This window comes from Rosa rugosa, chromosome 2 (genome assembly GCF_958449725.1).
Source record: "Rosa rugosa chromosome 2, drRosRugo1.1, whole genome shotgun sequence".
Lineage (NCBI taxonomy): Eukaryota > Viridiplantae > Streptophyta > Magnoliopsida > Rosales > Rosaceae > Rosa > Rosa rugosa.
Genome location: NC_084821.1, coordinates 15,445,434 through 15,459,774, shown reverse-complemented (window position 1 = coordinate 15,459,774; position 14,341 = coordinate 15,445,434). Strand labels below are relative to the sequence as shown.

General features: G+C 38.9%; 1 protein-coding gene across 1 annotated transcript; it reads left to right on the top strand.

The window, feature by feature from the left end:
• Positions 1 to 11,450: 11,450 nt before the first annotated feature.
• On the top strand, positions 11,451 to 14,225 carry LOC133732689 (uncharacterized). Its single transcript, XM_062160269.1, has 3 exons — positions 11,451 to 11,748; positions 13,531 to 13,702; positions 13,865 to 14,225. Exons 2-3 carry the CDS (start codon positions 13,532 to 13,534, stop codon positions 13,931 to 13,933), a joined length of 240 nt encoding a protein of 79 aa, XP_062016253.1. The 5' UTR covers positions 11,451 to 11,748; position 13,531; the 3' UTR covers positions 13,934 to 14,225.
• Positions 14,226 to 14,341: the final 116 nt, after the last annotated feature.

The following is a 14,341-nucleotide window of genomic DNA, read 5'->3' as shown; positions in this document are numbered from 1 at the left end:
TGTGCTAATGACTTTAGCACAATATGGCGCACAGCTATCTGCAATTTGAATCGGTCCGAAAGGAAAATTAGGTAGTGGCACACATGTGCCCGCCCACACACTCAGAGAAGTAGCTTAGTTTTATAGATCGATTCAAAAAAATTTCTTTTTATGGACAATGCTTGCTTCATTTGCTTGCATTCTTGTTTATGCCTTGGCCTCTTCAAGGCATTTTATGAAGCATCTTGCCCACAACTTCAAGAAGACTAGCAAAATACACAAACTACTTGGCTGTTTAATGGATTAACTTGTTAGCATAATGTTGAGTGAAAACGCTTGTCATCTAAATTCTGGCACTGCCCCATAAGGTCTCAGTAGGGCGGATTCATAATACCCAGTCACGTGAGCAACATGTGATGGATTGGTGTAGAACTGTAGATGCAAGAAGGGAAGTAGAGTACGTATCAACTGAAGTGAAGAAGTAGTTCACATTATTAAATCTTGAAATTAAAGGATTTGATGCTTAAACGGGCAGGTACCCATTTATGATTTGCCTTTTAGAGGAAAACTTAGCAATCAACAAAAAGAGACTGAGAAAGCGCAAAACCAACTCCAAGTTCCCTAAACAAGAAGTAAAGTCATTGTTATCACAAGACTTTGCCTAAAAGGTTGGCCCCAGCCTCAAGCATATATCAATTCTCCAGTCTTAAAGAGATGAACATGCAGAAGCATCTGGTTCCATTAATATGGAGCTTTGAGTTAGCAAAAATCCATGTGGCAGGTTTAGTCTCGTTGGTGTAGTTTACAGCTTGAAAAAACCCTAAACATAGTTCCATGTGGGTAGCCTCAGTGGTCCTAAAACCCTAAAACTTGCTGTCAATTTATGTGGCCCATTTTCATTTAAACCCTTGGGTAGGCCGCACTTCAATTTCTTGTTTTCTTTCAGGTCATTTTCAGTCTTCAAATTTGGATTTTGAAATTTATAAAAGAAGAGCACCAACGACCTAACATTATCTATCTCTCTGATATTTATATAACTTTTGAACTTGGCCAGAATTTATAGGCCTATCTGAGAACTTGGCTATCAAGGTCTCTCATGGTTAGAGAAACAAACAAACAATTGAGAGTGATTCCCTGAAATATTATAGAAGCTAATTAGGGTGCTCTTTGTAGTTTTGCTCTTGACGTGAAACACCAGCAATCACAAGAATGAAGGAAACTACCAAGTTGCTATTATCAAGTCCAGGAAGTAAAATGTTGTGGAGTAACTAAGGGTGGATTTTTCGTTGTCTGTTTCTTTCATGAGTACAAATATGAATTTGATTGCCTTATCATCTCTGGCAGTTTGCAAGGGAAACAAGAAGCTAACATTTTTAAATGCTAGGGTGGACCTGGCTTGGTGCAAGTCGAGATTAGATATGAAATTTCCCACATCCGACAGAGAGAGAAGCCACTAATTTCCACGATATATAAATGTAGTCCAATTTGAACAATATTGAAGTTTTGAGATAAAATCTTACGCTTGATAAGTTGGTTGGTTTTGCACACTTTGTTAGTTTAGCTCATATTATTGAGCTTATGTTAGATGAGGCTCTGGAATTTATTCAGGATGTCCTATTTGAAGATTTATGTAACTTATCTATGAGCGTTCGAGGTATTGGTATTATGTCCCCTTCGATGCGACAAATTTATAATAATAATAATATGGACGTGGGGATGAGCATCTCAGCTTGACTGAGTTCCAAACCCTTTATTCAGAAAAAAAAAAAAAACAAAAAAAAACAAAAAAAGTTCGTTGGTTTTGCCAAACTTGATAGTGGATTTAATCAGTATCGTAGTTGATTGTCCAACATTTCAATAAAGTGATATCCATTATCCAATCCAGAGGCTTGGTTGTAATGTATAAATAAATACATAATGGATATGCAAATAGCGGGTCCTAACTTTCTTCGTGGGGGAAGATTGACACTAATTTTTTTGCTTTTAGAGTTTTCTGGTCTTTATTTCTTTGAAGCAATAGATATAACACATTGGCTTAGTCTCTTTGACGCAATTAATAGAACAACGTACCTTATTAATAGAACAACGTACCTCTCAACAAGCTCTCCCTAATTCTCCATTTGGCATTTTCACAAACGTTCTATCAAAAGAGCAAACTATATGGAGTAGCTAAAAGCTTTACTAGTTGAACTTATGCGTCACTCTATAAACCTTCAATTTATTCGAGATCATGAAGAAATCTAGCCCCTTATTAAATAAGAAATTATAGACTTTTTTTTTTTTTGGCTAAAAGATCGTGGATAGGAGAGGAAAAAGCCTCCCTATCGCACAATTTTATTAATCAAAGAAGAAGAGTGAAGGAGGGGGATCAAAACCAAAACCTCCTAGAAAAAAAAGAAACAAACAACAGACTAACTAACACGAAATTGAGGTAGATTTTCTAGTTTTAATTACATATGCAAATAATTGATTTCTTACGAGAACAATTTGGATCAAATAATTGCTTAGGACATTATTGAACATTATTATTGGCTAGGAGCCATGAGACGCCATCTTAGATAAAGAAATTTGTCCAATTTGCGATTACCTTTGTTTCGAGAAACATGTTAGAATTAGCTGGTTTCTTGTTTGGTTCAAATTATAGTGGAGTGCTGTTTGAACTTTGAACTTTTGGATTAGAAAGGGTCCGTTCACCAACTTAGATTCTTTCTGCTATGCACTGGTCCATTCAACTCGATTGAGTTTTTGAATTAGGAATAGAAAATGAAAATCAGTCCTACCACTAGGAGTATAATAGGTAGATTTTTGTGCGCTAGCTCTCATCACAAAAAGGGGTAAAATTCTCCCTAAACTAACAAGATTAGTAAATTAACACAGTTAGCAGTTGATTATTAACAAGAATGGAGATCATGAGTTAGAATATTTATACTAATTCAACTAGTGCTAGCCTCACACCTCTTTTGCCCCTAGATGCTAATCGATTTTGAGGAAGTTTTGCATGAATTAATTCATACACGTACGCTGGTTGTCTTGGTTCTTGTTATAAGAATTAACTATAATTAGAAAAGTATTAGAAAAATATAAGAAATTAGAGCGGTTTGCAGTAAAATGAAGGTATCTATCTGCTGTTTGCAGTAAAACTCCATAGCACCCAATTAGCATTCACCCGAACTTGAGAGGTTCTAAGTAGTAAGTACACACAAAATTCCATAAGACTAAAAGTTTAAAGTTTGGACATAAACATAGTACAACAAGCTCCAAGACAAGTTCTCACTGTAGATGCTATGTTGTGTCTCGTTTGGCCACATCGACTGCAGCGCGTTGGTTTCCTGGCGACAAGTGCGCGCTCATGAATGTGTGGTGTTTTTATAATGTGGGTGGTCCGAGGGAAAGAATGCGGATATGCACGTTTTCACCCGGGCGCCTAGGTGAAAACGAACAAGCATTAGTGGCATGCCCGAGTTCTTTGCACTAACAGCAGTATTGGTTGCTTGCCTTTTTTGGACCTCCCCTCAAATACTAGAAATTAAGGGGGTGTATTCATTTAAGAGTCTACAATATTTTTTTGTATTTTGAAAGTCTATGGATATTCAATTGAGATTTTAAATAATCCTTTAAAATCTTAATGTATTCAATTAAGATTTAGAATTATTCATTCAAATATGCAGATATTCAAAAGTATACGGATTTTTAAGGATTTCATAAATGCTAGATTTTAGAGGATTTTATAGTGCTTTTTATACATGGGTTTTTTACTTCAACAGTGGTCTGAACTCTTCGAGGACTTTTAAAATGATACCTGAATTTTCAAAGTGATCAAGGTGATAAGACTTGAGTTTTCTTATCAACGTCCTACCTGCGTCAAAATTCTGTTACGGCTCCGTTAATTATGAGCACGTGACTTTCATGTGACTGGAGTTTGAGGGATAAAATAGTCATTTGACTCCAACTTATTATTAAAAAATAAAATAAAATAAAGGGCTAACTACTGTTTAGTCCCTGAAGTATCGCTCATTCCTCGTTTCAGTCCCTGCCTTTCTGATTTAATCCCAAAAGTCCCCGAACTCACAATTTTCAGTCCAACTGGTCCATCTCCTCCATTTCCTCCGGTTGCTTGATGACGTGTCAGTCACTCCTTGCCAGCTCAGCGCCATGTAAGACATCCATTGTGTAAAGTGACGAGAATACCCATGCTTAAGTTTTTTTCCAAAATTTCCTCCGTCTTCTTTCTTATCTTCTTTCTCCCCCTGTCTGCAACTCTACATGAAGGTGTATGTAGACCAGTAACCCAAAATCAATTTCTGATTATAATCAATTTCCACGATCATAAACTAAATCCACAGAGGACTTCCAAATTTCGACACGAAAACAGCGATTGAATTCGAAAAAAATTCACCTGACCAACAATACCGGCAAGAAGATACTTCCAATTCTCCTCCACTAGTGAATATCTCGGCACCATCGTGCCTCACCTCCACCACGACGGTGTCCACCATTCTCTGGCGACTCAAACCCAGCTCCCACATCGTCCGGAGCCGCCGGAAAATGACTCACGCGCCGACGAAGCAATACCCAGAACTGCTTTGGACACCCAAACCTTTTTGGGTGTCTAACTTCTCTCTCTTCTGGCGCATCCGGTGAACCCAGATAGCCACCAACGACCCCTCTCTTCTCCAAGTTGTCACCACGACCTCCCATTACCGTGAATTTCTTCAACCTGCAATTTGGTAACCCATTTCTACACAGTACGTATACAAGCATGGCAACCCATTCCAGAAGCTAACTATACAAGGCAAATCCCAGAACTTTCAAATAGAATCTAGCTTACCTCGTGATCAAATGAGATCAAGATCAAAACCCAATTTGCAGGTTTACATTCAACGAAGAACATGGCAAACCCAAATTCCTCAACTCGGCCAATTTCCAGAAATTTTCAGACTTTAACTCCGATTCAAGGTCACTTACACCAGCTTGTAGAGTACGGAGAGCAGATCGTCTTTCATATATCAAGCAAGCCCAACCGCCACTGGAGATGCCAGAAAATGTCCCGAAACGGCCGAAGCAACCCAGAAACGAAAATCATCAAAATGTGATCAAATTCAAAATCTATTTACACAGGCTTGTAGAGCATGACAAGAAGATGAATTTGTATGCCCTCGACGGCGTCAAGGAGGCCGGAGCCGCCGAGAGGGAGATCCACGCCGGCGAGAAATCGAAGAGTGGGTTTGGTATCGTGAGCTTTTAGGGAGCTGAGAGTGGGGTCGCGGCTGGAGTATTTGTACTTGACGCTCAAGACGACGTTGTCATGGCGGAAGACGACTTCATCGCGGTCGTCGCTGAAATTGAAGTTGAAGAAGAGCTTGGTAGTGGTGGTGGAGAGCTCGGTGGTGGTGGAGAGATCGATGGTGGTGGATTTTAGGTGTAAAGAGATAGAGCGAAGAGCAGGGGCATTCTCGTCACTTTACAAAATCGGGGCCTTATGTGGCACTGAGCTGGCAAGTAGATAACTGACACGTCAGCGAGCAATCGGACGAAATGGAGGGAATGTATCAGTTGGACTGAAAATTTTGAGTTCAAGGACTTTTCATATTAAATTAAAAAGGTAGGGACTGAAACGAGGAAAAAGTAATACTTCAGGGACTAAACAGATTTTGTCCCAAAAATAAAAAAGGAAAATCTGAAATTCTTCTCAGACTTGTCGTCGACCGAAAAAAAAATGAAAAAAAAAAGTTCCAAATGCAGACTCTCCTCCTTCTCGACTACACGAAGAAAACGACGACGTACGAATCCTCAACCTCTCAGCCCCACCTCCTCCATCACCGCCACCACCCAAAACCTAGACGACTACTCCTCCTCCGACTACACCACCATATCCCCATAATCAACCTAAACCCGATGATTGGATATTATCTCTGGTGAGTCTGCTCATCCTTTTGGTATCGAACTCATGAAACAACCGGCCACAATCAGCCTTAATGTCTCGTTATTCTAACCGCAACATCCGCTCTCCTCCTCCTCGCTCTCCTCACCCTAACCATAACCCACGCCAAGTACTCCTCCGCCACCGATTCCTTATTCTCGACCAGTATTTCGACTACAGCGATGACAAGAACTGCGGCCTAGGGCTCCCAAGACTCCTGAGATTCGCTTACCTGATTACGGGTTCTAAAGGTGACGGCCCTCAGCTGAAGCGGCTGCGGCGTACCACCCGAGAAATTACTACTTGCTCCACCTCGATCTAGAAGCTTCCGACGCCGAGAGGCTCGAGCTCACCAAGTACGTCAAGTTGGAGTGTGATGAACACGTTTTGGAATGCGATGGTGGTTGGAATCGCGGATTTGGTGACTGAATTCCGATTTCTGGAGAAGCTCAAAGCCGGAAGAGTCGTCCGGATTCAAAGATTGGGAATTAGAAGTCGGGGATTTTGGGAATGAGTTTGATTTTGATTTCAAGTTTGATCGAATCGGTCGAAATCGCCGCCGCCAAACTCCATTTCACGTTGCAGCACCATGACCACAGCTCCGGGATTGCTGAGCATAGATGACGAGGTCCGACCCGACTTCCCGTGCCCGTATTGCTTTCTCAAACTTTGTCACTGTGTCATTGTGTTCGTTCCTCGAGGACGAGCACCTATGGGAATCTAGAGTCACCATACGTGATTATAAGACAAATGTTCAATCATGGTAATGGAGGTAGGTTACAGTCTAAGAGTGAGAGAGATTGCATTTGAAGAAGACGAGAGGTGGAGACGGTAGAAGAAGACGACGAGAGGTGGAGATGGTAGAAAAAAAAACAATAAAATAAAAAAAGGTAAATACCTATTTTTTTATTTATTAAAAATAGGTAAAATGTCGGATATACCCCTAGATTTAGGGCAAATTAATCTTTTTATCATCATTTAGTCTCTCACGTGCATCACACGAGTCATAATTAATGGAGCCGTAACGGAATTTTGATGCAGGTACGACGTTGATAAGAAAACTCAAGTCCAGGTATCACCTTGATCACTTTGAAAGTTCAGGTATCATTTTAAAAGTCCTCGAAGAGTTCAGACACTGTTGAAGTAAAAAACCCTTTATACATATCAAAACTCAAAAACAATCCAACCACTTCCCAAGAGATTTTGATGGATTCTTTCTCACTAAAAAACATGAAGAAGCTCTTCACCAAAAAAAAAAAAAAAAAAGCTCTCAATAGGTGACACTCATCCATTTTGTTTTAGACCTATCTTCCCAATATCATTCTCTGCCTCTGCCTCTGCTTTCATCTAATAATTTTTTTTTTTTTTTTTTATCACTATAGCTCTGGAAGCCTTAATCCTTCTAGCTAATTAAGCTCACTTTCAATGGTATTGTTAAGATGATACATACACACATGTTTCTTTTGTAAATTAGATGTGAAATAAATTATGTCATTAGTTTACTACTTTATTTTTTGTGTAACATTTTAGCTGATTAGTTTTCTCTTATTATTCATATATCATTACACACAACATAAAGAATGGTAGATTGCCATATATATATATATATATATATATATATATATATATATATATATATATATATATATATATATATATATATATATACAGGCCTGTTCCAAAGCGTCCGCACTTTCGCTAAAGTGCGGACGTCAATCTTTTACAGTGTTTCAGGCCGCAACGGCGGCGCGAATAGGGCCGGACGGAGGCATCCCAGACAGCTTCTGGGCAGCGATCGAGGTCGGAGGACGTCGAGGTTGTAGGCTCTGGGCAGCGCTGCAACCACGCCGCAGGCGACTCCACCGACTGCAGACCTGTCCGTCCGACCCCTGGCCTCCGTCCGGCAAGCCCCGCCGCTCCGTCGCGCCCCTAGCCGAGCTGCAGCGTCCGCGCTTTAGCGAAAGTGCGGACGTCCTCTTTGGAACGGCTCCGTATATATATATATATATAGCATTGATATAGCATTATAGTTGGATCCATACATCCATTGCTTTTAAAGAAGAAGAAAAAATTAACCTACCAAAAATATCATAAGAACTTGTAAAATAAAAACAAATACCAGTAAATCAATCCATTAGAATCAATCAGAGTCCATATAGAATTTAAACAATCCGTGGATTAAGTAAATCCATAGATTATAAAAACTCAAACAAAATCTTTTAAAATCTGAATTGAATACACCCCCCTAAGAATATAATAAATCATTGATGATAATCCAATAATTAAATAAAATAAAATAAAATACAATCAAATCATAATAATACAGAACGTGAAACTCTTAACTTCTAGAAAGCAAAGAAGAAAATAGAACCAGTATGTAGTTCAACATGGGCAATGATAGAGAGCCTCAAACGAGGTCTGAGATTTAATGCCTCAATCTTATGTGTCATGCATGTTAGTAAATACATTTTCAATTCCACATAATACATCTTGCTGTGTCACTTAATTTCCTCAGTGGTGTAACATGCCTATCCACCTCAGGTCTTCGAGTTTACGGCTGGGGTGGTGACGACCGTCCACTTCTGCTATGAGCAACTAGTGGATTTTTGTAGGGTCTGTGGCATGTTGTGGCACCCTAAAGCGGGTTGTGCTGGGCCGCGCGCCTGACATGGAAGAGAGTGTTTTCAAGCCAAACCCTAACCCTAACTCTAGGGTGAGGGTTTTTAAGAAGAGTATTGCCGCGACAGTCCAGATCGGTTCGTCTTCATCCTTGGCTGCGGTGCTGCTGGCGCAAGCTCAGGCTCCCTCCCTCTTCACGGCGGTGCCACATACCTTCACTTTTTTCATTCTTGGGATGTCAGCGGTGAAGCGAGATGCACAGATGCAGTGCTTCCGAGCCAAGCCGGTTGCTCCTATTGTTCCGATTTGTGCAGTCCATCTCATTAAAGAAGCTGTTGTTGAAGCTTTGTCTGGTTCCAAGCGTAAGACGTCTATAGCCTCAATCACATGTGGCAAGCGGTCTAAGCTAATGAAACTTGCTATCCCGGATATTGTGAGCCTTGATATTGAACATGATTTGGTCCTGAACAACAGAAATGGTGCGTTGGAAATTTCTTCTGTCAAGAAAGGGAGGGTAAGTTGTCCTCCTAGTGGGAAAAATAACCCTAAGGTGGAGAGTCTGAAGCCTCAGAAGCTTTCCACCAATGCATGTTCTAAAAAGCCAAGAAGAAGCGTTTCTGTTAAGATTTATGCTGTTGTTGAACCCCCTCCTTAGGGGGAGGGCATGGAGGTTGTGACTTCTAATAGTCTTGGGGCTACCCCCCCCCCCCCCCCCCTGTGTAGGGCTTCTCTAGGACTCATGAATAAATTAGGGAAGGCGCTTGACTACATTCAGAGCCTTCCCTGGTAGTGTCAAAATTTGGTTACTTATAACTTGGATTTATTTCTAAGGTTGCATTATGTTAGTTGAATCTAGGGTTTTCTTTAGGTTTGCCTTTCATGGCCCATTTTTGTCGAAACCCGAAATTCTGGGTGTCATTTGTAATGCTTCCTTCATTTACATTAATGGATCGACACTCCCGTTTGATAAACAGAAAATATCCAAAAATGAAGATGTGAGAATTCCTTATTATTATCGAAAATTATGAAAATGAAAAATTCCAAGAATTCCAAAACTCCATCTGAGAAATAGGATTCAAAACATCAACTTTTTGAAATCGAAATTAATTTAGCAATTTCAATTCGCAATTATTTGAGTTGGAATTGGAACATCTCGATCATTCCATTAAATCTAATAGAAATAACCTTAAATATAAGTGAAGACACTTACAATTATAAACAGTATAACCATGGTTAGTTAGAACCTAGCGATAATTGGGTGTATAATTGTTTCATACATTTATTTAGATTCAGGAACCTCATAAATATTATGATTTGAAGACATGGATGTAATAAAATGTTTAAAGAATAAGTTATTGATTATATACATGGTTTGAAAAATTGCTAGGCGCTAGTCGTGCGGTGGCTAGGGGACTAGCGCCCAGGTGCCTAGGCGGTTTTGTATTTTTTAATTTTAATTTTATTTTTCTAGCTTTTATTTACGAAAGTTTTTACCCATTATTCCTTTTACGAAAGTTTGAACCAATGATACAAAATGCTAATTTGGGCTGAAAAACCGATTCGGTAACGGCTCATAGAATGAGCCCAAATAATATTTCTCATCAGTCACGAGCCCAAATGGTCTTGAGGTCCAAATAATTTCATCTCATTAGTCAAGAAGAGGGCACTTTGTCGTCTCCAACTCTCTCTCTCTCTCTCTCTGAAGCCAAGGCCATGGATTGTACCGAGATCGTTCTTCTAGGGTTACCACTCTTCCTCTTCTGCTTCGATGTCCTTAATACCTTCACTCTCCGGCCACCACCGCCACCTCCTCACAAGGCTCCCCACCACCACCACCACTACCATGAGTCCATGACCACCTCCAAAACAAACCACCTCTACTCCCCAAAGACACCCTAGACTTCCCCTCACAGATATGCCAAGCTCTTTCGCTTCTGTAAATTTTGATTTTTTTGCTCTCTTATGCTAATTTGCGTCGGCTTTCTTTGACTCGATCAATTTCAGAAACCAAGCGCTGGAGCACTTGGCGTCGGTAACACAGACCGCCTAGGTGACCACCTAAATCCTATCTGCCTAAGGCCTCCGTTCAGCCATTAATCACCTCAGTCTGTTGCCACCCAGGGCCTAGGAGGCCTGGGCGGCCGTTTTTTAGAACACTGATTATATACCTTAATAAATCAGTGATTCGATGACTAGACAACCTTTTACAATGTTCAAGATCAACGTCACCTTTCATCTTCCTCTTGTCTTTGTGTAGGTTATCTCACAAATCTTAACCATGAATAGGCAATTATTTCATTCTCACAATAGTGTAAGATTGAATTTTGATTTGTTTGTGCATCAAGTGCATAAGCATTAGCTTAATTTATTGAATGAAAAATAGTTTCGAGAAGGCTACTGATTTTGTAAAACAATGGGCTAATCAATATATTATGTATTATTGCTTGCTATTTTGGCAAGTCAATCTGGAAAATTCAGTGCTGACTCAATTTTATTTTATGATCTTAATGAACAAATTTGGCATTTTTTTATTGCATTAGAAGGTATCCTTTTATTAATAAGTTTAGCGAGTCAGATTACATATAACTTCTACAGCTGTCAGAAAAGGTTGTTAATTTTTTTTTTTTTTTTTGAAAGGAAAAGGTTGTTAATTTAGCAACTCACATTTAAGCCACATTAAGCCTGATTAGAAAAGCAGGAAAGTATTACAAAACGAAACTGAGCAAATAGAAAACCTAAACACAGTGGCCGCCGCCTTAGGTACGTACCTTCTAATTTTTTGACATCATTTACTTCCAGTGGATGTGACATGGCGTGGTGGCTGCTGCGGTTTGACCCTAGTTGTCGTGACATCTCTGCGATGGTTAGGTCCTTAAGTCTTCCTTCTGCTTTACATCAGAGTCGATCTTCTCCACAACTTTTCTCTTTGGTAATTGCTAAACCAAACCAAACCAAACCAAATGACAGCACTATTTTAAGCCTTTAATATTATGGATTTAAACCTTGGAACAAGGGTAGCCGAAACATGAAAGCCAGTTATCCAAGCCCGATACTTGGGCATAGGCAGCTTGAGTCGGTCCGTAATTTAGGCCCATCCCATTTCAGCTGTATCTTTTTCAGTCCCCAACTAACTAAGAAAAACCTCCAACATCTCTGCAATCAACCCAGCAAAGCCATAGTGCCAGTGTCCCCTTCTATCGCCTTCTTCTGCGATTAATCGAGACGATTCGGTAATTCACTCTTCCTTCTTTGTCCGTTTGTCATGCTCTCATTTCTCTGCTGCTAAAATTGGGTTTTGATTTCTTTAGTCTAAGAGAAGACCGTTTATGAATGAATGTGCTTCAATTTTGCTATCTGATTTTAGTGCAAAGGGTGTTCTGTAAAATTGGGAGTCTGTAATTTTAATAGAATTTAATTGGGGTTTTACCCTTTTTCAAAATGATTTACTCTTCAACTGGGTCAATTTGTGCCCTCGGATATACACCCTTTAACTATCTAGTTTTTGTGCTTGCTGATTTATACTGTAACTGGGAGAATTAGTGCTTACTCATTTCCTTTGCAACTGGGCATTTGTTCATTATTGTTCTGCATCCTTTACCAATATTTGTGTGTGTTGATATCCGTTGTTGATTTTCAAGCTTTACAACACTTCGTTGAACTTGTTGTGATTGTTTTAGAGAATGCGATCTTCTTGGACAAGTATTTAAGTATCGTACATTGATCCTTGTTCAAGCAGTGTATGATATTGCATTTTCAACCATTGATATACATGTTCTGTTGGGTTTTTGACATTACGTACATTTGGTGCTTGATTATGGTTTTCATTTATCATAATCTTTCTTTCAAGTTTAATCCTTTGTGAGGCGCAGTTAGCAAGAAAAAGAAAATATAAAAAAACAGGGGATGTATGTTCATGATACAGTTGGACAAGAAACAAATACTTCATCTGAAAATCTATGCTTTACTACTAGCTGTATGAGATCTGTCAATGTTTTTAGTTGGTCAGAATTATAGAGCTTGCATTTTAGTTAGCTACTTGATTGTTTGGGTATATGACTTTATGTTGGTAATAAAATTATATTTGTTTTTGATTTAAAGAGTTGTGGTAACTTTATAGATGTGAATGTGATAATGAGAGTTTCATAGGGTTAATAGATCTGGAAGATTAAGTCATTTTCTGACAAAATCGTTTTTGTGCAAGACAACTGAGATTCCAAATTCTTTTAGCCCATGCCTTGGGATCTAGTATTAGTTAGTTTCTAGTTCTCAAATTCCCTCTTTTATACCTTTATAAGTGAGGTACATTGGCAAATTTGATGGGCATCCACATTGTACTATGGTTTTAGATTTTGGTCGTGGAGATTTATTCCATTTTCTATACAGTCTTTGTAATCAGTGATGATTTTAGCAGAAGTATATATCAGTATATGATGCTAAAATAACTTTTTAAACAAACATTATTTGCTCTTTACTTGTTGAGTTAAAACATAGCAGAACCAGGGATCTGGAATGGCTTACTTGCCTTGTTTACGATAAGTCTGTCTTTAGATGATATGAGGGGACTGAATCCTAATCTAGGGACAAATTGGGGTTTTGAAGTGATGGACTGCAACAGATTACAACATTTTACACTTTTCGCTGAAATATTTATATCCATGTAGGTGTGTAAACTCACATTTTTAGGTTTTCTACTCTGTCAGACATTACATTCGTGCATAAATGCCTTCCACTTATGAGAAACTAGTTATGTTAGCTTAAAGAAAGAGGTAATGATAGTGGTCATTGATGGAAATGCACTGATCATTATTTGAATAATTTGTTTGTATGCTTCACTATCCAAATGTGAAGTATGTGGTATTATACTGAGGATAGTTCATAATTATAAAAGGATGTCCAGTGATTCCTTTTTATTGTAATTTTATTTGCCTTTAGATTGTGTGTCTAATCCTTGTTTCTATAATTGGGCGAGCCTGACAGTTTCTTGCTTTCTCACTTATTTGTGTTAATCACAGGATGGGTCGCAAAGCAGGTTCGATATACATTAATCCAAAGAAATTTGGTGCTTTTCACAAACCTTGCATGAAGGAAATGGTAACATTTCTCAGTTGCTTGGCTCTTAACAGCAACTGTGATGAGAAGTGTGTAAGGCAGAAGGACCTTTTGAGTACTTGCATGGATTCTCAGGTACATTTTAGATTTCCTTTGTTGTGGATTCTGCATGTTCACAGTTTCTTTCCCCCTTTTCTTTTCTCGTCCTTTTCTATTAGGCTTAAAATCTGTTCCTTTCTTCAATTTGCAAACTTTCTTCAAAGACTCTCTCTAAAATGTCTGGCTCCTTTGTTACAGAGCAAGAAAAACAAGTCAATGGGAAGCATTAATTACCACTTGCAGAGGCTAAGCAGGGGAAGGAAGTAGTTTGTGTCTTGTAGAGAGCAAACTTATAACTAAGGTTTGATTCTTTGCAGTCATCGGGTGGCAGATGGTAAGTTAGGGAAGCTGTTCTATTGTTGCACCTTTAGAATGTTAACGTATAATTCTCCATTTTGATTGTAGTGCCTAAGCTGTGAGAAATTATGGAGATATTATTTTCAACAATTCTCTTGTAGTTGATGATATTTCAACGAATTTTGTAATAATATGTAAACCAGTCTTGAACAATTACTCCTCTAATTAAAGAAACATAATATCTGTAAGAAAAGTTTAGAGATGCTGAAATTGTAATTTACAAAGGTGTTACCAATATATGCTGAATTGGGTCAACATTCTCAGGTGCAGCAAATTCTGACGAACACATAAGCACAATGCAATTATGTAGGTTGTGTT

Excerpts from the sequence above, each read along its gene's own strand:
- LOC133732689 (XM_062160269.1), top strand. The coding sequence starts at position 13,532 with ATGGGTCGCAAAGCAGGTTCGATATACATTAATCCAAAGAAATTTGGT. Across the intron at positions 13,703-13,864 it reads GTACTTGCATGGATTCTCAG|AGCAAGAAAAACAAGTCAAT; the intron begins GTACATTTTAGA and ends CCTTTGTTACAG.